This window comes from Pseudophryne corroboree, chromosome 11, assembly GCF_028390025.1.
Source record: "Pseudophryne corroboree isolate aPseCor3 chromosome 11, aPseCor3.hap2, whole genome shotgun sequence".
Classification (NCBI taxonomy): Eukaryota; Metazoa; Chordata; class Amphibia; order Anura; family Myobatrachidae; genus Pseudophryne; species Pseudophryne corroboree.
Window position 1 is genome coordinate 345,642,466 of NC_086454.1, and position 27,421 is coordinate 345,669,886.

Here is a 27,421-nt window from a genome sequence, read left to right on the forward strand (position 1 = left end):
AAGTGATGCTGGCCTGGAAAAGTTTTGGGCAGAGGCAGTATCTACTGCAGTATACCTAAAGAATCGTGCACCTACAGTGGCCGTCAAAGGTAAAACGCCACTGGAGGCGTGGTCCAGGAAAAAGACAAGTATCAGTCATCTTCGTGTCTTCGGGAGCAAAGCTTTTACACATATATAAAGGAGAAAAGGAGAAAGTTAGATCCAAAATCCATAGAATGTATAATGCTCGGATAATGCGACGGAAGCAAAGGATACAGACTTTGGGATGTTACAAGTAAACGTCTTCTTAAATCCAGAGATGTGGTATTCTACGAGACAGCACCGCTAACTGGAGCAGTGGAGCAACAAGAAAATGTATTACTAGATGTACATGCAGCAGAAAGCGTGTCTGAATCTGACAGTGTCAAAGTAGACAAGTCAGGGAAGAGAAGTTCCTGGAGCAACAAAGGTCTTCCAGCCAAGAAATACAGTAAGGAGTATTAAAACATAGTTTAGTGTTAACCTCAAAACATACAAGAAGCAAAGTCATGCAGTGATTGGACAGAGTGGAAGTCAGCAATTGATACAGAGCTGTCAGCACTAAATGATAACAGTACATGGACCGTGGTTGATAGACCAAGCGACCGTAAAACAATTAAAAACAAGTGGGTTTTCTGCAAGAAGTTGAACGCAGACTGGACAGTAGCTCGTTACAAAGCCAGACTTGTTGCCAAGGGATACACCCAGACGTATGGAATTGATTACGAAGAGATCTACTCACCAGTTGCAAGGTATAGCACCTTAAGGTTAGTGATTGCTATTGCTACACTACACGATCTACTGTTATATCAACTAGACTTCGATTCTGCATTCCTGAATGGAGAGTTAGTTGAGAAAATTTACATGGAGCCACCTGAACACTATGACATCGATAATTTCCAAACTGGGAATGTTTGCCTCTTAAAGAAGTCACTATACGGCCTAAAGCAATGTGGTCATTGCTGGTATGTAAAGTTGGATGCAGCGTTATTAGAAATTAACTTTGTTAGATCAGAGACTGATCACTGCCTATACCATAAGACTATAGACAAAACGTGTTCATCATAGCGGTCTATGTGGATGATTTACTTTTGGCAGGTCAAGAAAATCACATCACGGACATCAAGCACCTGCTTAAACAAAGATTCAAGTTGAAAGATCTAGGCCCTGCAAATCACTTATTATTAGGCATGAAAATTGTACAAAACCTAAAAGACGGGACTGTTACAATTGACCAACAAACGTACACTGAGGCAATAATTTCCAAATACGGAATGTCTGATGCAAAACCAGTAAGTACTCTTATTGATAAAAGTAAAAAGATGGTCAAGGTGATGTCACCATGCAGCAAAAGGGAGATACAGGAAATGCAAAAAAATCACTTATCAAAATGCTGTTGGTAGTTTGATGTACGCAAGTATTGGGACACGACCTGACATCACACATGCAGTGAGCTGGGCAAGCCAGTTCGCAAATAATCCTGGGAGACAACACTGGATTGCAGTAAAGAGAATTCTAAGGTACCTCAAAGGTACAAGTTCACTAAAGCTGAGATTTACAAGATCAACAGATACCATCTTAAAAGTATTCTGTGACGCAAAGTGGGGATCAGATGAGGATGATAGACGTTCTTATACTGGATACCTGTCTGCACTAGCAGGCGCAGCCGTAAGCTGGGTAAGTAGGAAACAATCCACAGTTGATCTTTCTACAACAGAGGCAGAGTACATGGCGCTCACAGAAACGTCAAAAGAAGCGCTTTGGATAAGAGAGACTTTGTGAATTAGGTCTTCTTTACCATAGTGAGATCATCAACATAAAGTGTGATAAGGGAGCAATTGATCTTTCTTGTAGCAAAAAGCATCATGGATGGTCTAAGCACATTGCTATAAGACATCACTTCATCCGCGAGTTGGTGGAAACCAAGTCCGTAAATGTGGAATATGTTGCAAGTGAAGAAAATATTGCCGACATGTTGACAAAAGGACTGTCATCACACTTGTTACATGCATTCCTGATTGAATGTGAACTAAAATATGGTTAATGTTGATTTATTCTTACGGTTTTGCTTCACATTATGTTTTTGGTTACAGGATTGACTTTATTGATTTGTTTGATAAAATGTCATGTTCTTTAAAATTTGTGACCGGAGACGGTCTTAAGCGATGGGGAGTGTTAGGATATGGTGCGCTTTGTGCCTGTCTCCTTCTACACAGTAGTCTATGGGCGCATCCCCTAGTGTTAATCCCCTAGTGCCAAGAGTAATTTGGAGGCAGAGTTATGTGATGTAACCCCTGCTCCTCCATCTTAGAGTGAGAGAGTAAGAGAGACTGAGTCCTGGTATGTGCAAGCGTGCAGAGCTGAGACCGGGAGCGGATCTCAGCTACAGAGACTCACAGTGTTCCATTGCATGTATCGCGGCTCCGGAACTGACGCTGAGCCGGGTGCGCCGCATCTTCTCTACAGCGGGAGTCAGACTGCATGGCTGTGCAGTCCTAAGTCCCTCACCACTGGAGACAAATCCTGATAAGTACCGCTACCACTGCTGTTACCTTGTATGATATAAAGGCCCCTAATTGCCTGTATTAGTATTACATCTGAGTCACCTGTGTTCACTGAATAAACCTGCACTAAGTCACTAAGTGTGTGGACTAACGTCACTGCACCAGGCAATTCCAATACACTCTGACAACACTATCTGGGTCTGTAGCGCCAACCCTACACATGTTGCCGACTGAATCTTTTTATTAATGAGAACTTCAATCCCAAAGGATTTGTAATGGGCTGACAAGTCAGATATAGAATTTGCTAAATCTGCTTTGGCCACAAAAGCATAACATTGTATTGGATTATCTGTATATTATAAGGCGAGGAACTATAGTAATGCCTGTTAATAGAGAAAGCGTATTTAATATCCGTAATGAACTACAAATGTCATTATTTTTGGACCAAAAACAAGAATGGTATACAGGTAGGCTAACCATACTATATCTTTAAACCAGGGCACCCATGAATTACACAGGTTCTGTGGCTGATTAATATCAGGTGAAATACAGGATTGAAGTCAGCAAGCCACAGAACCTGTGTAATATATGAGTGTCCCCATTTAAAGCGATAGTATGGTAAGCTATATATAGGCCTACTAAGATGACACTATGGCCTGGTTCATGTTTGTAAGCAAAGTAAATTATCAAGCAACTAGGCAAAACCATGTTACACTGCAGGGGGGGCAGATGTAACATGTGCAGAGAGAGTTATATTTAGTTGGGTTATATTGTTTCTGTGCAGGGTAAATACTGGATGCTCGATATTTACATTACAATTTAGATTTCAATTTAAACACACCCCACCCTAATCTAACTCTCTCTGCACAAGTTACATCTGCCCCAGTTGCTTGATAATTTGCTTTGCTTACAAACATGAATCAGGCCCAATGTCACCCGCCGGCTGGATTAGGAAGCTTCCTTGCCCACGGGCATGATTCCAGAGCAGTACTACACTTTAGATTTCCCTGTCTTTTCAGATCGATCCATGCAAATAAATCACGCCATGTTCTCAGCCAATGGCCGATGTGGATACATCCTGCAGCCAGAGTGCATGAGACAAGACAACTACGACCCGAGCGATTCTAAGAGACAGTGGCAGATGATTTTGACCATCAAGGTAGGAAAGAGCAGTAATACCATCCGGATAACAGGAACATGTTCAGTAAACCTAATGAGATCATTCTTGGCTTCCAGGTCCTTGGTGCTCGTCATTTGCCAAAGCCCGGCCGCGGCATTGCTTGCCCTTTTGTAGAGATTGAGATATGTGGAGGAGAGTATGACTTCAAGAAGTTCAAGACCAGTGTTATGAGTGAGTAGCCGATCTCTCTTTATTCCCAAGGGGAAATACAGCCAGCAGAGCAAAGACTAAGGGGTATATTCAATAACTGTCGGAAGCTGCCGTCTTGTCGGAAAGACGGCAGCTTCCGACAGTTTTAGGTCGGAAGGGGTTCCGACCTATTCATTAGTGGCCCGTTTATTCCGACAAGTCAGGAAACCCGACTTGTCGGAATGCACGCTGATCGGCGGTTTCAGCCGCCGATCAGCGTGCACTGTCGTAAGCGGGTCCAAACCCGACAGGTTTTAGCCACGTTTCTGACAATCTCAATCCGACTTTAAAAATAGTCGGATTGAGATGAGGAGACTAGTGGTGCTGCGGGCGGCGGGGGGAGCATTGACCGGCGGCCGGCGGGAGGAGCAGGCTGCGGGGGGACATGTCTGCGGCGGCGGGGGGAGGCGTTGCAGGGAGAAAGGTGCCTGGCCGGGGAGCGGCCAGGCACCTCTCTCCCTGCAGCGCCTCCCCCCGCCGCCGCAGACATGTTACCCCGCTGCCAGCACCTTCCGCCGCCCGCAGCACCTCTCTTCCTGCTGCCTGCGGCTCCACACAGGTCCCCCGCAGCCAGCTCCTCCCGCTCACGGCCGCCGCCCTCTGCTCCCCTGGCCGCTGCTGTCAGCGCAGCCGCTGACAACAGCGGCCTGACAGGACGGCCAAATCCGACAGTCGGATTTGGCCGTCCATTGAATAGGGGTTGTCGGATCCATTCCGACAACTGCATGTCGGAATGGATCCGACTCCTATTAAATACACCCCTTAACCTAGATCACATACTACACATTCAGTTAGCAGATAGAAGTAATTAACCTGCTCTAGCATTTGTCCTGTGCCATGGAATAAAAGGCTTTGGTGATGGAAAATGGCGCAGTGTGTTCCCTTCGGCAGCACAGTTATACTCCTTTCACATCTCCAGTGCAGGATCCCACCCAGGAAAGGGGTATATTAATCCTGTAAGTAATGTTACACTTGGCAAAGAACGAAAGAAGAAAACAGAAGAGTTGGAAAAAAGTGAAATGATTGATAAATAGTAACAATACTATTAAGATGCGGTGAAACTATGTATTACTGACGCATTGATCAGTCTTCACACTGATGTCACCATGGAAATACTGCCTATTGGAAGTCAGGTTACCAAACCCCGCTATGTGCACGGGTGGTATTCATGTGACCGCCGGTCAGCTGACCGACAGTCACATGACCTCCTCCACCAGCCTAATGGGTCACTGTCCCGATGGTCTGAATGCCGACCAACAGGGACTATTTCCACTCGTGGGTGTCCACGACACCCATAGAGTGGGAATAGAACCCGTGGCGACCGCAGGTCGCTACTAAGCCCGCAGCGTGGCGAGCGCAGCGAGCCCGCAAGGGGCTTGCTGCACTCGCCCCTCCCCGTCGGTATGCTGCCGGGATCCCGGCGTCGGTAAGCTGACCGGCGGTCAGGAGACCGCCGGTCAGCTGTACTACACCCATGTGCACAGTGCTAATTGGTTAATAACGCAGCATATCGTCATGCTTCCGATGTGATCTCAGCCTCCCCGCTCAGCGCAGTCAGACAAGACAGCGGTTACTCTTTTTTCATATCGTATGTTTGCAATCTATGACGGTATATTTACTGCACGGCATCATATCTCTGAGAGGTCATAGGGCGGAGGTCAGCAATTGTCACACAGATTCATTCAGCCCACACAACAAAGTCTGTCTCCTCTGTGCCGGTGATAGGGGAAGATTCAAACCGGTAAATTATTATTATGATGATAATAACGTCCTGCCTTGTGTTCTAGGTGATAATGGGCTAAACCCGGTGTGGACCACGGTTCAGCAGAGCGTGTTTGAGATCTGTGAACCAAACCTGTCGTTCCTGAGGTTCACCGTGTACGAGGAGGACATGTTCAGTGATCCCAACTTCCTAGCTCAGAGCACAATCCCTATTACAGGGTTAAAAACAGGTACAAATATATATTATATGTATATGTCACGCGGACTGTCTGCTTGAGCACGGCTTCGTAGCTGACCTATAAATAAATATAAATAATATAAATATGTATCTGGGGGGTAACGTCACAAAGATGAGCAGAGACATGGCCGCAGGGGGTGGAACCGCGAGTACGAACAGACACGAATCCCAGAGAATATTTGTGTTTTACACCCTTCGCTGGTATATGGGGATGGGGGTCCTTATAAAATGTTTTATGGGGTGCACAAATGTCTACTCATGTCCCATTTGGCAACTCTTCATCGTCAGTGTTCTACAGCGTATAATGCATTTTATATTCCTCAGCAATTCATGGGTGATTTTGTCTGGGATAGCTTACTGTTGACTTGGAGCTTTGCTAGAGAAAATTGTGTATTTAATCACAGTGATTGTGCTCCATACAGTATGCAGGGTAACCGCCCACAGTGGCAAACGCAAGATTTCTAGAGGGGGGTTTCCAAATGACAGTCCACAATCTCCCACTTTGCGGACATTGGAGCAAGTGTGGGAGTCTGGGGGGCGGTAGAAGAACCCAATAACAACCTTGGACATTAATGTAAATATTGGTCATTTACTCTTTTTATACACTGTCTTCTGTATGGAACACACTATTAATATTTAACATTATAGATGGTCTTTAGTATAGGCTGTATCAAAAGTGGTCAGGAAAAGGTTAAACATACCATAATAAATGCACAAACATAATTAACCCAGTAATTTCTAAGCACACATTCTCCCACCTCATGTTAAGGCTCCTGTCTCTTCTTCCTGGTCGCTGCTGTCTAGTCCAGTGCACTGATTGAGGGCTCAGATCCATACACACGGCACACTTGGTAGAAGCTGCTACCACTGGGCATGTGCAGAACCTCTGCTCCGTTCCTTACACTGGCGGCAACTCTAGTAATCGTATTACTGTATATACCAATGCTATTGTCATAATGTGAGCCACTTGTCAAGATAAGGGGGTTTTCTGGGCAACCAGAAACCCCCCCTGCGTGTACCTAATTAAAATAATCAATTAAAACGGGACTGTCCTGTGAAAATCGTGACAGTTGGGAGATATGTGCATCCCCCATAATCAAACTCTCGTCTGTCATACGCTATCATTCTGATGACTACGTATGTGGCTGTCACACAGTAAGAGCACTGACTGGAGTTACGCAGAAGGGGCCTCAGTCAGGTGTAGTTGGGGCAGTATGGCTGCTGCTGCGCAGTGACGTGTTATTTTACTGCAAACAAAGAACCCGTTGTAATTATAAAATCAGCAGCTTCAGAGAAAATCATGACTTTTACTGTTCTGCCTCTCAGGGTACCGATCGGTTCCTCTCAAAAACGGCTTTGGGGAGAATATAGAGCTGTCTTCCCTTCTGGTGTACTGCCAAATAAAGAAATACCAGGTAAGTGCTCAAATGGCTGCAGTTTATTAACATACCTGGGTGCGATATAGACATTACCATGCTAACACTACCTCTGTATCTAGTTGACATCAGACCTGACCCCTAACATCCCCATTGTGTGTATGCCCCATGAAGATTATCTGGCACAATTGGTGCGGCATGAGGCACTGTACTGTACCTTCCCATTACTGTGCACTGACGCTGCTGCTGTTACTTCCTGGACACACCCCCTGCAGCGATCTCCTGGACACACCCCCTGCAGCGATCCCCGGAGACACCCCCTGCAGCAATCTCCTGGACACACCCCCTGCAGCGATCTCCTGGACACACCCCCTGCAGTGATCCCCTGGACACACCCCCTGCAGCGATCTCCTGGACACACCCCCTGCAGCGACCTCCTGGACACACCACCTGCAGAGAACGCCATTCTAATGCAGATGGGACAGGAGGGAGTGCGGGGGAGGGCACCCGCTTTCTACCTTGCTCGCTCCGGTGGTGCATGTGCACTAGAGAGCAAATACTCTGTGCTTTCAAAGTACGGGCGCCATCTTCCCGAAGAGATCACTAGGAAGATGATGACTGCGTGAAGTATAAGTATTACGTTGAGTGCACTCACAAAGGTGCAGCTGCAATGGAGACGCGCGTTATCAGGAAAGTTGTGGAAAAGTGATGGGCCCACCCCTTTGTAAACACCCAGAAACACAGCCGACAGTTCTCTGCGTCCCCCGGCAGCAGTCATCAGGGCGGATGTGCAATGCAACTCTGACGCATGTGACGACTGCGCAAACATCGGCATATCGCCCACTTCTGATCAGGCCTGCATCACGTCAGATCATAGCTGTGGGATTTGTCCTTTGCAGCACTGTAACCAGGGCAGATCTAGAAATCTCCTATATAATAGCCCTATTCTGTGACCTTGTGATTCATTTGCTAACGCTGGGCGGAGTCACAACAGTGGGCGGAGTTATTCAAATGAGTCACAGAGATCTGGCCAAATCTACAGGAGACTAGGAGCAGAAGCAGATAGCATGGGCATTGGGCATGGCACAGACAGGGCTGCATACCTCCCAGCTTTCTGCAGGAGCTTTCTCCAGGCAGAAGGAGGGAAACACTCGGCGAAAAGGGGGCGTGGCTTCACGGGAGGGCCCCCGTTTTCGCTAGTGAGGGAGCATGCCCAGCGCTCTGTGAGCTGCTGGCATGCCCCCAGGGGCTGATTATGAGTCCGGGGGGCCCAGGGCACTTGAGACAGGGGAGCCCTATCTCATTGCTGTGCCTGCTGGGGGTTGGGGGCGTGGCCTAATCGCGGCCCGCGTGGCCACGCCCCCTTATGCAAATTCTGATTTTTGTTTTTATTTTTTTTATGGGATTTTGGCCCCTCAGCTAGGGCTAAATCCAGAGGACGTGGTCGCTCCCCCTACACACCCGCACAGGGAGACTGCTGCCTCCCTGCAACACCACAGACCTGCCAATATGCAGCAGCGTGTGCCGACTGTAGCACAATGCTGCCACTGTTGCTGGCAGGATGGGGGGGGGGAGCTTCTGAGCTGGGACAGAGCTACTCCAGCCGGGGGGGCCTCTAAAACTGTGGGGCCAACGGTACGTATCCCCCGCCCCCCCCCCCCCCTTAATCCGGCTCTGCTGCTGGAACCCCCCCATTAATCCGTACCCCCTGATGCCCCCTCTCCCTCTGTCTCCACTATTCACCGCTGCTCTGCTAAGCAGAACAGCGAGTACAGGAGCTTTCCAACTGCCCCCCCCCCCACCGCCGGACACTGCGACCCGCGGGTGGGACAGCGGGACAGACCCCAAAAAATGGGACTGTCCCGCGAAAATCGGGACATTTGGGAGGTATGGGGGTGTGTGAGGGGTATGTCATACAGACAGACGGGCACCGGCTCACTGTGTGCTTGACCCCCCACATCGGCATACTCAGCAGGGTCTCTCTGGTGCGGAGGAGCGTCACTTTCTGACACACTCCACGCTTCTTAGCTGCAGTTTAGTGGGGCACCTGCCGCTGTGCAGGTTCCATACTGCCTCTGTTATCTCCAGCCCCGGCAACCCCACCGCTAGCTGCAGCGCTGCCACCCGCAGTGGAGTGCGCCCAGCTCATTCACACACTTTAGCTGGCGGGTAGCGCTGCAGAAATCCAAGCTGCTTGCAGGCTCTGACCCACTCCTCCCTCCAGCCGCAGCGTCTCCTGGGAGCTAACCAGTCACTCCCAGTCTCCCCTTACCACAGTGCCCGGAAGCCGTGAGGTCCGCGCCACGTGCATGCTATGACCCCCTCCTCCCTCCAGCCGCAGCATCTCCTGGGGACTAACCAGTCATTTCCAGTCTCACCTTACCACAGTGCCCGGCAGCTGCGCGAGGTCTGCGGTGTGTGACTGAGGAGGGGGGGAGGGATGCGGACTGGCAGAGAAAGCAGGACTCCAGCCTGAGAGAGTCAGCCATGCCAAGTCTCCAGCAGCAGCATGATCCCAACAGGTTGGAATGGAACAGCAGCAGCCAGCAGCAGTGACTCCGGTAAGACACATCTGTCTGTCACCACTGTTTTGTCCCTAATACCAATCTCTCCCGTGCCCTGTGTTCTGTCATGTCCCTGTCACCCCTGGCCTTGCCCTGCCACCCTTATTCTGGCCCTTTCACCCTTATCCTGGCCCTTTCACCCTTATCCTGACCCTGTCACCCTTATGCTGGCCCTGTTACCCCTATCCTGGCCCTGTCACCCCTGTGCTTGCCCTGTCAACCCTATACTGGCCCCGTCACCCCTGTCCTGGTCCTGCCGCCCCTACCCTGGCCCTGTCACCCCTATCCTGTCCCTATCATTTCTGTCCTGGCCCTGTCACCCCTGTCCTGGCCCCGTCACCCCTGTCCTGGCCCCGTCACCCCTGTCCTGGCACCGTCACCCCTGTCCTGGCCCCGTCAACCCTGTACTGACCCTGTCACCCCTGTCCTGGCCCTGTTACTGCATACCCTCCAACTACCTTTTATGGCATGTACAGTACCCACAGCGCCTCCAGACCTCTCTCCAATGCACTACACCTCCGCACCTTCCCCTCCACCACATGCGGCACTCCACCCCTCCCCCACATGCTGTGCCTCCAGACCCCCTACACCACCCGTGGCTCCCACCCCTTCACCACCCACAGCACCTCCAGGCCCCTTCCACCATTCACCCCCCTTATACATCTCCCCCCACACCTGCCCCCCTCCACCCGCAGCATCTGCAGACACCCTCCTCCATCAGCGGTCCCCCCCTCACCCACCCCTCCCCCACCAATGGCACCCCCGCACCTGCCCCTCCACCACCTGCAGCACCTCCGGACCTCCTTTCCCATCCGCCGCAACACCCGTACCTGCCCCTAACCTACGCATGGTGCCTGCGGTCCCCTACCCAACCCCCGGCACACCCATCCCACAGCACCTCCGGAACCCTTCACCCATCCACGACATCCCCACACCTGCCCCTCTCTCACCCGTGGCACCCCTGCCCCTCCCCCACCTGCAGTGCCTCCGGACCCCTCCCCCATCTGCATCCCCCACTCCTCTGCCCCTCCCCCACGCGCAGCACCTCCGGAACCTTCCCCATCCGGGCCCCACCCCCACTTCTGCCTCCCCTCCACCCGCAGCATCTACAGACACCATCCGCAGTCCCCCGCACCCGCTACATTCTGTACATCGTGCCCTGCAGGTGCTGTTCACGCCGTCGCAAGGGGCTGCGCCTCCTTCACCATCGCACGCCCTTTCATTGTGCAATATTTAACCACTAACAAAGGAATGCAGGTAATACTCCATATAATACAAATATTAAACCCCAGAAAGGCATGCAAGGGTTAAGGGGGCGTAGCCCCTTGCGACGGTGTGAAGAGCGCCCGTAGGGCGCGATGAAGCACCTAGTTATCAAATATTTGCCCCATCCAAGCATGTGACCTAAAATATAAATTCTCTTATTAGCTCTCGGCTGGCCCGGGGAATTGGCAGGTCCCCCTCTAGAAACATAGAATTTGTCGGCAGATAAGAACCACTTGGCCCATCTAGTCTGCCCCTTTTTTTTTTTTACATTATTTTTATCTCTAACCTTATTTGATCCTTATTTCTTTGTAAGGATATCCTTATGTCTATCCCATGCATGTTAAATTGCTCTACTGTCTTAGCCTCTACCACCTCTGATGGGAGGCTATTCCACTTGTCCACTACCCTTTCTGTGAAATAATTTTTCCGCAAATTTCCCCTGAACCTCCCCCCTTCCAGTCTCAGTGCATGTCCTCGTGTCCTATTGCTTCTCTTCATTTGGAGAATGTTTCCCTCCTGGACTTTGTTAAAACCCTTGATATATTTGAAAGTTTCTATCATGTCCCCCCTTTCCCTTCTCTGCTCCAAACTATACATATTGAGATTTCTTAGTCTTTCTGGGTATGTTTTGTGATGTAGGCCATGCACCATTTTAGTTGCCCTTCTTTGTACAGTTTCTAATGTATTAATATCCTTTTGAAGATATGGCCTCCAGAACTGAATACAGTATTCTAGATGAGGCCGTACCAGTGACCTATACAGTGGCATTATTACTTCTTTCTTTCTGCTGCCGATTCCTCTCGCAATGCAGCCAAGCATCTGACTAGCCTTCCTCATTGCCTTGTTACATTGCTTACCTGCCTTTAAGTCATCTGAAATAGTGACTCCTAGATCCCTTTCCTCCTCAGTAGTTTCCAGTATAGTGCCATTAATACTATATTTAGCTTTAGGATTTTTGAGACCCAAGTGCATGATTTTGCATTTTTTGGCATTAAACTGTAATTGCCAGACTCTTGACCATTCCTCTAGTCTAACTAGATCCTCAATCATTTGTTTTACCCCACCTGGTGTGTCTACCCTGTTGCATACCTTTGTGTCATCAGCAAAAAGGCATACTTTCCCTTTAACGCCATTTGCAATGTCACCAATAAAGATATTAAAAAGCACTGGTCCAAGTACAGATCCCTGGGGTACTCCACTGGTAACATTTCCCTCCTGTGAATGCACTCCATTTACCACAACTCTCTGTTTTCTATCCTTCAACCAAGATCTTATCCATTCAATAATCCTAATATCCAATCCCAAACTTTCAAGTTTATTTAGCAGTCTGCGATGTGGAACAGTGTCAAAAGCCTTACTAAAATCTAGATAAGCTATATCCATGGCTCCACCTTTATCCATCACTTTAGTCACACAATCAAAAAAGTCAATAAGATTTGTTTGGCATGATCTCCCCCCAGTGAATCCATGCTGTTTGGGATCCTGTAAATTGCCAGATTTGAGATAATCTACAACTCTTTCTTTTAAGAGTGTTTCCATCAATGTCCCTACTACTGATGTAAGACTCACTGGTCTGTAGTTGTTTGCCTCTTCCTTGCTTCCACTTTTGTGCAGTGGGACTACGTTTGCTCTTTTCCAGTCCTCTGGAATTACTCCTGTAGCTAATGACTGGTTGAATAATTCTGTCAATGGTGCTACCAGCACCTCTTTAAGTTCTTTTAGTATCCTTGGATGTATCCCATCTGGCCCCATAAATTTGTCCACTTTCAGCTTTGAGAGTTCTGTTAGGACCTTCTCCTCTGTAAATGTACTTGTTTCATTTTCCTGAATATCCCTGCAACTTAACTGTGGCCTCTTCCCCTCTCTTTCAGTAGTAAATACTGAGCAAAAATAATCATTAAGATGATCTGCTATTAAATTGTCTCCTTCAACAAAACTCCCAGTGTCCGTCTTTAGTTTTATAATTCCGCCTTTTGTTTTTCTCCTTTCGCTTATATACCTAAAAAAAGTTTTGCCTCCTTTACCCACTGACTGGCAATTTTCTCCTCAGCTTGTGCCTTTGCACATCTGATTTACCTTCTTAGTCTCCTTCTGTCTAACAAGATATATCTCTTTGTCTTCATTATTTTGTGTCTGCTTATATTTCCTAAAAGCCATCTTTTTTGCTCTCACAATATTTGCTACTTCTTTTGCAAACCACACTGGCTTGCTTTTCCTTGTGTTTTTCCTAACAGTTTTGATACAAAGGTTTGTTGCCTTCAATATTGCACATTTTAATGTTTCCCACCTCTCCTGCACTGCTTCCAAGTTCCTCCACTCTGCCAAAGAATCGCTTACACATTTTCCCATCCCTACAAAATCAGCCTTCCTAAAATCCAACACCTTTGTTTTTGTATGGGACGAGTCAGTCTCTGTCTTAATTGTGAACCATACTGCTTGATGATCACTGGATCCCAGGTTTTCACCCACTTTTACGTCCGATAATCTGTCACCATTTGTAAGTATTAAGTCTAATATTGCGTCTTTCCGAGTGGGCTCCCTCACCAATTGGTGGAGGGATGCTCCCTGAAGGGAATTTAAAATGTTCCTACTTCTAGTGGAACTAGCAACAGACACCTCCCAGTTTACATCAGGAAGATTAAAGTCTCCCATGATTATTACCTCTCCTTTTAATGCCATTTTAGTTATGTCCTGCAATAGGTTCTTGTCGAGTTCCTCTTCCTGACCTGGTGGCCTGTATATCACGCCAATACGAATAATCAACTTTTCCCCTGTTTCTATGGTCACCCAAAGGGCCTCAGTTTTTTCTTCAATACCTTGTATTAATGTAGTATTTATGGTATTTTTTACATACATTGCTACCCCTCCACCGATTTTTCCAATTCTGTCCTTCCTAAATAAAGTATATCCCGGTATAGCTATGTCCCAGTCATGATTTTCATTGTACCATGACTCTGTAATTGCCACAATGTCTAGATCATCCCTTGTCATTATTGCAGTTAGTTCTGGGATTTTATTACCTACGCTCCTAGCATTTGCACACATAGCTTTTAGAGTTTTGTTTGTGCTTTTTCTGTTCCTAGCTATGTTCTTCTCTCTGCCTATTTTTATTTGGTTTTGATCTGAATTATCTTCTGTTGCTGTGGATATGCTTCCTATTCCCTTTGCCTGCAGAAACAATACCTCTGTGTTGGGGGAGCAGATTTCTTTATTCCTGTTTGGTTCACTGCCCCCCTTTGTTAGTTTAAATAGTTCTTGATGAAGCATCCAAACTGTTCAGTTAGTATTCTCGTTCCCCTTGAAGATGGGTGCAGGCCGTCACTTTTGTATAAGCTCCTATCTTGCCAGATGGTGTGACTGTGACCTATAAATCCAAATCTCTCCTCATTGCACCATGTCCTTAGCCAAACATTGAAGTTTCTGATGCAATAAGATCTGTCTTCCCCTCTGTGTACTGGTAATACTTCTGAAAAAGATACAGTGGTTGCCACCTGCTTCAGAGCAGTCCCTAACTTCCTAAATTCATCTTTTACGGCAATGAGTTCAGCATTTGCCAGGTCATTTGTCCCTAGGTGGACAATGACATCCACCTCCCCATCTTTTCTTGCTGCCTTTACAATTCTTAGCATGCGCTCTTTATCCCTTGGAGCTGTGGCTCCAGGTAAGCACCTTACTTCTTTCTCTACTTCATTTGCATTTCCCAGATGTATTCCTCTAATAATGGAATCTCCCAAGAGAAGTGCAGTCCTTTTTAGAGATGCAATTTTCCTGTTCCATTTCCTGTTCCTATAGTTGGTAGAAGTCCCCATATCCTCCTGTTCTGTAGTAACTCTATTAGTTGTATCTTCCAGGCCTGAAAGAGTAGCATACGAGTTTTGCAGTGTCACCGCTTGCGGGAGGTGTCTGTGTCCCTCTGGAAATCTCTGCCTTTGAGAGCCCACAGTAGTCCAGGCAGAATGTCTTCTGGTGGCTCTCTGAGGCAGTGGAGGCTTCAAAGACACAGACATCCTACAAATCTCAGCATGCAGTTTTGCTATCTCCTCCTTCAGCAGAGAAAATTGCTCACAGATTGGACAGCAGCTGAGTCTCCACGCTGCCTCTTTCCAAACAAATGCATTACATCCATTGCACTGCACAAGGCCAAACATTGTATCAGATGTTAATGGTATTGCAAATTTTTGTGTCACTTGGTGTATTATAAAACTCACCTCTGTGTCTGTGATGTCATCAGTGCCTCATCTGTCCTTTGGCAGTGGGACGTTTGGGGGCTGTCACAGTCGCGCCTCCTTGAAGTTGTCTTTTGCGTTTATGGGAAGTTTACCGGCGACAACCGGAGCCGCTTGGACTGTTAGGCGCTCCAGCGGAATCCAGCAATTTGGACCCACTGACGCCAGTATACTAAATATTCCGTTTTGCGTGGAGTTGAGAGAAAGCTGATGTTGAAGTAGGGATTTTTCGATCCCCATACACATGAGATGAATAGTGCAGCATGTACTCAGCTAGCACAATGGTTGGCCGTACACATCTGTACAAGCTCTGACACCTGGAGTGAAAACTGCTCCACAAATTCAGGTCTATGTGCAATTTAATGCCCATTTCAGGGCTTGGCAGGCTGGCCCAGGATTGTAGAACTGCATGATGGCCTAACCCATGGGTCTTCAACCTGCGGCCGTCCAGCTGCTGTGGAACTACACATCCCAGCATGCCCTGCCTCAGTTTTAGCAAACCTTAATAGCAAAACTGTGGCAGGGCATGCTGGGATGTGCAGTTTCACAGCAGCTGGAGGGCCGCAGGTTGAAGACCCATGGCCTCGGGTGGAGGCTGGGGTGGGAGAGGCAGCACAGAATGACCAGTCTATGTAATCTGGGCCAGCTGTCAGGGCTCTTGTGAGCGGAGATGGGATTTGCACTAATAGTTATGTATTAAAGTTTAAGTTAAAGAAGAAAAAAATTCTGAAGCCAATTTACTGACACGTGCCAAGTTCTGGTTCCCGTCCACTGCATGCGTTCTTAGGGGCAGCCATTGGGAAACGCCATTGGTCTCCCTCAATATCTTGTGAATATCCTTAATGGGATGTTTCATAGACTAGAAGGAGGGTCTCAAAATATTTTGATGGATCCACGGTGAACCATGAATCTTTACGATTATTAAGGAGTCAGACTCGCTGCCAATGTAATCTGAATGTGAAATGAACACATTGCGTTGAGGCCCGATCCATCTGTTCGGTGACTTGAAAAATCCTCGATAAACTGTTGTAATTTAATAGTAGGTCTGCTTAGATAAAAAGCACATCTGCAGGCACTTAGCCGGGAAATGTGAGATCATAAAGGCACACAGATGGCAGGGAAACAGAACTCTCCGGGTCTGGGTAGCACAAGCCGTGGAAGACGCTGACAAAGTCTTAATGTCACTTCTGATTAAGTCGCTAGTTAGGAGAATTGGGTACAGAATATCTCTCTTTTCTGCTTTCTGATGGTAACTTTTACTAATGCTTCTAAAAATGAAAAGAAGTGGTGTCGTCCATAGCAACCTATTCTGTCACTCGTTTTCTAGGATGCAAACAATTCAAGTTTTTCGGGTCATCCAGCAGGTGTACAGGTGTACTCATTACTCACTGAGACATGTACCAGGTCACCCAGCAGGAGCACAGGTGTACGCATTACTCACTGACACATTTCCCAGGTCACCCAGCAGGAGCACAGGTGTACTCATTACTCACTGACACATTTCCCAGGTCACCCAGCAGGTGCACAGGTGTACTCATTACTCACTGACACATTTCCCAGGTCACCCAGCAGGAGCACAGGTGTACTCATTACTCACTGACACATTTCCCAGGTCACCCAGCAGGAGCACAGGTGTACTCATTACCCACTGACACATTTCCCAGGTCACCAAACAGGCTCACAGGTGTACGCATTACTCACTGACACATTTCCCAGGTCACCCAGCAGGAGCACAGGTGTACTCATTACTCACTGACACATTTCCCAGGTCACCCAGCAGGAGCACAGGTGTACTCATTACTCACTGACACATTTCTCAGGTCACCCAGCAGGAGCACAGTTGTACTCATTACTCACTGACACATTTCCCAGGTCATCCAGCAGGTGCACAGGTGTACTCATTACCCACTGACACATTTCCCAGGTCACCAAACAGGCTCACAGGTGTACTCATTACTCACTGACACATTTCCCAGGTCACCCAGCAGGAGCACAGGTGTACTCATTACTCACTGACACATTTCCCAGGTCACCCAGCAGGAGCACAGGTGTACTCATTACCCACTGACACATTTCCCAGGTCACCAAACAGGCTCACAGGTGTACGCATTACTCACTGACACATTTCCCAGGTCACCCAGCAGGAGCACAGGTGTACTCATTACTCACTGACACATTTCCCAGGTCACCCAGCAGGAGCACAGGTGTACTCATTACTCACTGACACATTTCTCAGGTCACCCAGCAGGAGCACAGTTGTACTCATTACTCACTGACACATTTCCCAGGTCATCCAGCAGGTGCACAGGTGTACTCATTACCCACTGACACATTTCCCAGGTCACCAAACAGGCTCACAGGTGTACGCATTACTCACTGACACATTTCCCAGGTCACCCAGCAGGAGCACAGGTGTACTCATCACTCACGGATACATTTCCCAGGTCACCCAGCAGGTGCACAGGTGTACTCATTACCCACTGACACATTTCCCAGGTCACCCAGCAGGAGCACAGGTGTACTCATTACTCACTGACACATTTCCCAGGTCACCCAGCAGGAGCACAGGTGTACTTATTACTCACTGACACATTTCGCAGGTCACCCAGCAGGAGCACAGGTATACTCATTACTGACACATTTCCAGGTCACCCAGCAGGTGCACAGGTGTACTCATTACCCACTGACACATTTCCCAGGTCACCAAACAGGCGCACAGGTGTACTTATTACTCACTGACACATTTCCCAGGTCACCAAACAGGCGCACAGGTGTACTTATTACTCACTGACACATTTCCCAGGTCACCAAACAGGCGCACAGGTGTACTTATTACTCACTGACACATTTCCCAGGTCACCAAACAGGCGCACAGGTGTACTTATTACTCACTGACACATTTCCCAGGTCACCAAACAGGCGCACAGGTGTACTTATTACTCACTGACACATTTCCCAGGTCACCAAACAGGCGCACAGGTGTACTTATTACTCACTGACACATTTCCTAGGTGACCCAGCAGGTGCACAGGTGTACTTATTACTCACTGACACATTTCCCAGGTCACCCAGCAGGTGCACATGTGTACTCATTAATCACTGACACATTTCCCAGGTCACCAAGCAGGTCCACTACCCTTTCTGTGAAATAATTTTTCCGCAAATTTCCCCTGAACCTCCCCCCTTCCAGTCTCAGTGCATGTCCTCGTGTCCTATTGCTTCTCTTCATTTGGAGAATGTTTCCCTCCTGGACTTTGTTAAAACCCTTGATATATTTGAAAGTTTCTATCATGTCCCCCCTTTCCCTTCTCTGCTCCAAACTATACATATTGAGATTTCTTAGTCTTTCTGGGTATGTTTTGTGATGTAGGCCATGCACCATTTTAGTTGCCCTTCTTTGTACAGTTTCTAATGTATTAATATCCTTTTGAAGATATGGCCTCCAGAACTGAATACAGTATTCTAGATGAGGCCGTACCAGTGACCTATACAGTGGCATTATTACTTCTTTCTTTCTGCTGCCGATTCCTCTCGCAATGCAGCCAAGCATCTGACTAGCCTTCCTCATTGCCTTGTTACATTGCTTACCTGCCTTTAAGTCATCTGAAATAGTGACTCCTAGATCCCTTTCCTCCTCAGTAGTTTCCAGTATAGTGCCATTAATACTATATTTAGCTTTAGGATTTTTGAGACCCAAGTGCATGATTTTGCATTTTTTGGCATTAAACTGTAATTGCCAGACTCTTGACCATTCCTCTAGTCTAACTAGATCCTCAATCATTTGTTTTACCCCACCTGGTGTGTCTACCCTGTTGCATACCTTTGTGTCATCAGCAAAAAGGCATACTTTCCCTTTAACGCCATTTGCAATGTCACCAATAAAGATATTAAAAAGCACTGGTCCAAGTACAGATCCCTGGGGTACTCCACTGGTAACATTTCCCTCCTGTGAATGCACTCCATTTACCACAACTCTCTGTTTTCTATCCTTCAACCAAGATCTTATCCATTCAATAATCCTAATATCCAATCCCAAACTTTCAAGTTTATTTAGCAGTCTGCGATGTGGAACAGTGTCAAAAGCCTTACTAAAATCTAGATAAGCTATATCCATGGCTCCACCTTTATCCATCACTTTAGTCACACAATCAAAAAAGTCAATAAGATTTGTTTGGCATGATCTCCCCCCAGTGAATCCATGCTGTTTGGGATCCTGTAAATTGCCAGATTTGAGATAATCTACAACTCTTTCTTTTAAGAGTGTTTCCATCAATGTCCCTACTACTGATGTAAGACTCACTGGTCTGTAGTTGTTTGCCTCTTCCTTGCTTCCACTTTTGTGCAGTGGGACTACGTTTGCTCTTTTCCAGTCCTCTGGAATTACTCCTGTAGCTAATGACTGGTTGAATAATTCTGTCAATGGTGCTACCAGCACCTCTTTAAGTTCTTTTAGTATCCTTGGATGTATCCCATCTGGCCCCATAAATTTGTCCACTTTCAGCTTTGAGAGTTCTGTTAGGACCTTCTCCTCTGTAAATGTACTTGTTTCATTTTCCTGAATATCCCTGCAACTTAACTGTGGCCCCTTCCCCTCTCTTTCAGTAGTAAATACTGAGCAAAAATAATCATTAAGATGATCTGCTATTAAATTGTCTCCTTCAACAAAACTCCCAGTGTCCGTCTTTAGTTTTATAATTCCGCCTTTTGTTTTTCTCCTTTCGCTTATATACCTAAAAAAAGTTTTGCCTCCTTTACCCACTGACTGGCAATTTTCTCCTCAGCTTGTGCCTTTGCACATCTGATTTACCTTCTTAGTCTCCTTCTGTCTAACAAGATATATCTCTTTGTCTTCATTATTTTGTGTCTGCTTATATTTCCTAAAAGCCATCTTTTTTGCTCTCACAATATTTGCTACTTCTTTTGCAAACCACACTGGCTTGCTTTTCCTTGTGTTTTTCCTAACAGTTTTGATACAAAGGTTTGTTGCCTTCAATATTGCACATTTTAATGTTTCCCACCTCTCCTGCACTGCTTCCAAGTTCCTCCACTCTGCCAAAGAATCGCTTACACATTTTCCCATCCCTACAAAATCAGCCTTCCAAAAATACAACACCTTTGTTTTTGTATGGGACGAGTCAGTCTCTGTCTTAATTGTGAACCATACTGCTTGATGATCACTGGATCCCAGGTTTTCACCCACTTTTACGTCCGATAATCTGTCACCATTTGTAAGTATTAAGTCTAATATTGCGTCTTTCCGAGTGGGCTCCCTCACCAATTGGTGGAGGGATGCTCCCTGAAGGGAATTTAAAATGTTCCTACTTCTAGTGGAACTAGCAACAGACACCTCCCAGTTTACATCAGGAAGATTAAAGTCTCCCATGATTATTACCTCTCCTTTTAATGCCATTTTAGTTATGTCCTGCAATAGGTTCTTGTCGAGTTCCTCTTTCTGACCTGGTGGCCTGTATATCACGCCAATACGAATAATCAACTTTTCCCCTGTTTCTATGGTCACCCAAAGGGCCTCAGTTTTTTCTTCAATACCTTGTATTAATGTAGTATTTATGGTATTTTTTACATACATTGCTACCCCTCCACCGATTTTTCCAATTCTGTCCTTCCTAAATAAAGTATATCCCGGTATAGCTATGTCCCAGTCATGATTTTCATTGTACCATGACTCTGTAATTGCCACAATGTCTAGATCATCCCTTGTCATTATTGCAGTTAGTTCTGGGATTTTATTACCTAAGCTCCTAGCATTTGCACACATAGCTTTTAGAGTTTTGTTTGTGCTTTTTCTGTTCCTAGCTATGTTCTTCTCTCTGCCTATTTTTATTTGGTTTTGATCTGAATTATCTTCTGTTGCTGTGGATATGCTTCCTATTCCCTTTGCCTGCAGAAACAATACCTCTGTGTTGGGGGAGCAGATTTCTTTATTCCTGTTTGGTTCACTGCCCCCCTTTGTTAGTTTAAATAGTTCTTGATGAAGCATCCAAACTGTTCAGTTAGTATTCTCGTTCCCCTTGAAGATGGGTGCAGGCCGTCACTTTTGTATAAGCTCCTATCTTGCCAGATGGTGTGACTGTGACCTATAAATCCAAATCTCTCCTCATTGCACCATGTCCTTAGCCAAACATTGAAGTTTCTGATGCAATAAGATCTGTCTTCCCCTCTGTGTACTGGTAATACTTCTGAAAAAGATACAGTGGTTGCCACCTGCTTCAGAGCAGTCCCTAACTTCCTAAATTCATCTTTTACGGCAATGAGTTCAGCATTTGCCAGGTCATTTGTCCCTAGGTGGACAATGACATCCACCTCCCCATCTTTTCTTGCTGCCTTTACAATTCTTAGCATGCGCTCTTTATCCCTTGGAGCTGTGGCTCCAGGTAAGCACCTTACTTCTTTCTCTACTTCATTTGCATTTCCCAGATGTATTCCTCTAATAATGGAATCTCCCAAGAGAAGTGCAGTCCTTTTTAGAGATGCAATTTTCCTGTTCCATTTCCTGTTCCTATAGTTGGTAGAAGTCCCCATATCCTCCTGTTCTGTAGTAACTCTATTAGTTGTATCTTCCAGGCCTGAAAGAGTAGCATACGAGTTTTGCAGTGTCACCGCTTGCGGGAGGTGTCTGTGTCCCTCTGGAAATCTCTGCCTTTGAGAGCCCACAGTAGTCCAGGCAGAATGTCTTCTGGTGGCTCTCTGAGGCAGTGGAGGCTTCAAAGACACAGACATCCTACAAATCTCAGCATGCAGTTTTGCTATCTCCTCCTTCAGCAGAGAAAATTGCTCACAGATTGGACAGCAGCTGAGTCTCCACGCTGCCTCTTTCCAAACAAATGCATTACATCCATTGCACTGCACAAGGCCAAACATTGTATCAGATGTTAATGGTATTGCAAATTTTTGTGTCACTTGGTGTATTATAAAACTCACCTCTGTGTCTGTGATGTCATCAGTGCCTCATCTGTCCTTTGGCAGTGGGACGTTTGGGGGCTGTCACAGTCGCGCCTCCTTGAAGTTGTCTTTTGCGTTTATGGGAAGTTTACCGGCGACAACCGGAGCCGCTTGGACTGTTAGGCGCTCCAGCGGAATCCAGCAATTTGGACCCACTGACGCCAGTATACTAAATATTCCGTTTTGCGTGGAGTTGAGAGAAAGCTGATGTTGAAGTAGGGATTTTTCGATCCCCATACACATGAGATGAATAGTGCAGCATGTACTCAGCTAGCACAATGGTTGGCCGTACACATCTGTACAAGCTCTGACACCTGGAGTGAAAACTGCTCCACAAATTCAGGTCTATGTGCAATTTAATGCCCATTTCAGGGCTTGGCAGGCTGGCCCAGGATTGTAGAACTGCATGATGGCCTAACCCATGGGTCTTCAACCTGCGGCCGTCCAGCTGCTGTGGAACTACACATCCCAGCATGCCCTGCCTCAGTTTTAGCAAACCTTAATAGCAAAACTGTGGCAGGGCATGCTGGGATGTGCAGTTTCACAGCAGCTGGAGGGCCGCAGGTTGAAGACCCATGGCCTCGGGTGGAGCCTGGGGTGGGAGAGGCAGCACAGAATGACCAGTCTATGTAATCTGGGCCAGCTGTCAGGGCTCTTGTGAGCGGAGATGGGATTTGCACTAATAGTTATGTATTAAAGTTTAAGTTAAAGAAGAAAAAAATTCTGAAGCCAATTTACTGACACGTGCCAAGTTCTGGTTCCCGTCCACTGCATGCGTTCTTAGGGGCAGCCATTGGGAAACGCCATTGGTCTCCCTCAATATCTTGTGAATATCCTTAATGGGATGTTTCATAGACTAGAAGGAGGGTCTCAAAATATTTTGATGGATCCACGGTGAACCATGAATCTTTACGATTATTAAGGAGTCAGACTCGCTGCCAATGTAATCTGAATGTGAAATGAACACATTGCGTTGAGGCCCGATCCATCTGTTCGGTGACTTGAAAAATCCTCGATAAACTGTTGTAATTTAATAGTAGGTCTGCTTAGATAAAAAGCACATCTGCAGGCACTTAGCCGGGAAATGTGAGATCATAAAGGCACACAGATGGCAGGGAAACAGAACTCTCCGGGTCTGGGTAGCACAAGCCGTGGAAGACGCTGACAAAGTCTTAATGTCACTTCTGATTAAGTCGCTAGTTAGGAGAATTGGGTACAGAATATCTCTCTTTTCTGCTTTCTGATGGTAACTTTTACTAATGCTTCTAAAAATGAAAAGAAGTGGTGTCGTCCATAGCAACCTATTCTGTCACTCGTTTTCTAGGATGCAAACAATTCAAGTTTTTCGGGTCATCCAGCAGGTGTACAGGTGTACTCATTACTCACTGAGACATGTACCAGGTCACCCAGCAGGAGCACAGGTGTACGCATTACTCACTGACACATTTCCCAGGTCACCCAGCAGGAGCACAGGTGTACTCATTACTCACTGACACATTTCCCAGGTCACCCAGCAGGTGCACAGGTGTACTCATTACTCACTGACACATTTCCCAGGTCACCCAGCAGGAGCACAGGTGTACTCATTACTCACTGACACATTTCCCAGGTCACCCAGCAGGAGCACAGGTGTATTCATTACTCACTGACACATTTCCCAGGTCATCCAGCAGGTGCACAGGTGTACTCATTACCCACTGACACATTTCCCAGGTCACCAAACAGGCTCACAGGTGTACTCATTACTCACTGACACATTTCCCAGGTCACCCAGCAGGAGCACAGGTGTACTCATTACTCACTGACACATTTCTCAGGTCACCCAGCAGGAGCACAGGTATACTCATTACTGACACATTTCCAGGTCACCCAGCAGGTGCACAGGTGTACTCATTACCCACTGACACATTTCCCAGGTCACCAAACAGGCGCACAGGTGTACTTATTACTCACTGACACATTTCCCAGGTCACCAAACAGGCGCACAGGTGTACTTATTACTCACTGACACATTTCCCAGGTCACCAAACAGGCGCACAGGTGTACTTATTACTCACTGACACATTTCCCAGGTCACCAAACAGGCGCACAGGTGTACTTATTACTCACTGACACATTTCCCAGGTCACCAAACAGGCGCACAGGTGTACTTATTACTCACTGACACATTTCCTAGGTGACCCAGCAAGTGCACAGGTGTACTTATTACTCACTGACACATTTCCCAGGTCACCCAGCAGGTGCACATGTGTACTCATTAATCACTGACACATTTCCCAGGTCACCAAGCAGGTGCACAGGTGTACTCATTACTCTCTGACACATTTTAAAAGAGCCACAGGTGGAGCTACTGTCATTATTTCACTTGTGATTTTGTGAGGAGACCTGGAGAACATGAACTGTTGGGGGTCCTTGAGGACCGAGTTGAGAACCTCTGCAATAGATAAAGGATAATTAGAATATGATTTGTTGCTATGGGCAACACCTGCACTTTTCATTTTTAGAATGTTTATATTGTATGGAAACTACGTGTGTTATCACTGATGTATATGTGGACTATACTGCTGTCGACAGTGTGATATCTTGCTGCGCTGTCTGTTTGTTGTGTTGCTTTAAATGAATTACAAGTTACGTTTTATACAGTCAGAAATAAGAGAGTTTCTGTTTCTTTAGCATGCTGTTTATTATCTACATAGGAGGTTATAGTTATAATACATATAAATCATATGCTTGTAAAGCGTTTTGCCGACAACTAACCAATACTATACGTGAGAAATGTTTAGCATTAACTTGTAAGAGTAAATAACTGTGTTGTTTTTGTTATCATTTAAGGGGAACGGGGAAGAGCTGTACTCGTCATCAGGGAACTTGCGGAGGCATATAAACCATAATAATGAAGTGTCCTTGTACGAAACACATGACAACATCAGGGTTCCAAGCAGAGAAGCCATGGCGAGACAGCCTGTGAATGACAGCAGGGGGGCTGCGTCGCCGGATCCCAGAAGGTGTGCGGGGAACCTTGTGTGTTCTTCCTCTATGCTACTACCTAATACCAATCTCTTTCATGTACCTCCGCTTTCTCTGTCCCTTACACTCTATAACTTCCCAACAGAATTCACTTTCCCGGGACCCCCACCTTTCTTTCCGTTTAGCACGGTGCTTTTATAAGACCGAACTGTATGTAAATCCCATTGGGTGTTACTCGGGTCTAGCCAAGCAGATACACCGTGTCCTAGAGCAGCTGTGTCACATGGTCCCTGCTACGGAGAGGTCCGCGTGGCACCAACAGGGATCAGCTGACGTCTCAGCTATATGTCAGTGCCGGGACACAGGTAAGTGCTGCTAGGAGAGGCGCAGCCCTTATTGGGAAGGGATGGGATTTAGCTAAGTTATTTTGAAAGTTGAAAACCCCTTTAAGGCAACGTAGAAACATAAAATGAGAACCACTTGGACCATCAAGCCTGCCCATGTATACGCAGACACATTCAGGCTAGGGTTAGGGTTTTTAGACTGTGGGGGATACCGGGGCACCCGGAGGTAACCCACGAAAGCACGGGGAGAGTATACAGACTCCACACAAGACAATGGTGGGAATGGAACCCATGACCTCAGTGCTGTGAGGCAGTAATGCTAACCATTACAAAAGGTAATTCCAGGCACAATGCATTTACCTATGTGGCGGCTTTCCCCTCCGCACTGGTAAACCTCACGCCATCAGCATTTAATCATTGTCACTAATACAGGTCCTACCTGCCCATACAGTACTGTGAGTCCATGTTCCAGCTTATGTAGCTGCAACAGTAATCGTGTGCTGATTGCAAGGGGCTCTCTACAGTCCTAATAACTTAGCTACACCCTGTGGGCTTACATAATCAGGTGACCATCTATAATGCCCATTTGGCCATGTCTCAGTTATTCAGCAGGATGTGCCATTTGTAGTCATCCTATGTGTACATCCCTTTAGAGTGAGTGATGCTAATGATTAAAGCCCTGCTCTGGGTATATTGGTTGCCCGACCCTCGTCAGTCATATCGCTGGGGGGGGGGGGGGGGGGGGGGTGAGATCTGATGGTTGGGGTCAGGGGTGATGTGGGGTTTTATATCCATTATAGCTACAGTAGATACCCTTCAAAAAGCCACTTTATAAAACATTCAGAATTATATATATAAATGTACACAAATGAAAACAGGAGTTCAGTTCAATATTGTATGTTACCCTAGATAAACTACTTTGTGCATGCTGACACTTACAGTTCACCCAGTTTGAGAGCCATAGATTGCCTTAACTTGTTCTTGCACTCGTTACTACTCAGTAGGGTTGGCGTCTCTCCTGTATTGTCTGTGGGCCCTTACATTTGGCAGGGTCTGTTGCTCAGGAAGCACTATAGAGCTACAGGTGAACTTTGTACAGTGACGAGTGATGCCGCTACCGGAATCGGAGGTGAGGGGAGGGCTGGCATTGCCGTATGGCCCCTTCCAAGGACCTTGCTTCATTCCTCCCCAGGCCCATGCCATGCTTGGAAAAGAGTAGGGCCAGGGGGAATGAGCTATACTGTCATCACTGGGCCCTTACCCAATGATTACCATGGGGCTCGGTGACATGCTGTACTGCCCCTGTCTTAGTACAGTATACATTACCTGGTGGCGGTTACCTGTTCTTACAGCTGTCCTTTTGCACTTGGTACTCAGAAGAATTGGTGTCTCCATGGTTACCTGTAGGATGTTATCTCTGATGCATCTGTTTAATATGTTTTTAATTCCAATCTTTTATTGTTTAAATGAGAGGATATAAAAGAAAAGTCGTTTTAGCTTGTGTTCATCAATGTAATATATTTATTACCTTATCACTGTACATGTATTTCCTGACTTCCTTAATTCCCATATATTTATTTCCTTATCCAGTTATTTCCTTATTCCCATACACTTACTTCCTTATCCTCATTCATTTATTTCCTAATCCCTTTACAGTTACTTCCTTGTCCCCAAACACTTCCTTATACCTGTTCAGTTACGTGTTTATCCCCAGAGATTTCCTTATACCCCATACATTGACTTCCTTATCCCATACATTAACTTCCGTATCCCATATATTGACTTCCTTATCCCATACATTGACTTCCTTATTCCTGTACAGTTACTTCTTTATCCCCGTACATTATTTCCTTATCCCCGTACATTG

The 27,421-nt window shown here is 46.6% G+C and overlaps 1 protein-coding gene across 3 annotated transcripts in view; it reads left to right on the forward strand.

The window, feature by feature from the left end:
• Positions 1 to 27,421, forward strand: part of PLCG2 (phospholipase C gamma 2) — a 391,280-nt gene that overhangs the window by 342,026 nt on the left and 21,833 nt on the right. For all 3 annotated transcript variants that reach the window (XM_063945955.1, XM_063945956.1, XM_063945957.1), the window contains exons 28-32: positions 3,542 to 3,681; positions 3,759 to 3,873; positions 5,679 to 5,843; positions 7,178 to 7,266; positions 25,076 to 25,248. In XM_063945955.1, the coding sequence (XP_063802025.1) occupies positions 3,542 to 3,681; positions 3,759 to 3,873; positions 5,679 to 5,843; positions 7,178 to 7,266; positions 25,076 to 25,248 (682 nt within the window). The remainder of the gene's footprint in view (positions 1 to 3,541; positions 3,682 to 3,758; positions 3,874 to 5,678; positions 5,844 to 7,177; positions 7,267 to 25,075; positions 25,249 to 27,421) is intronic.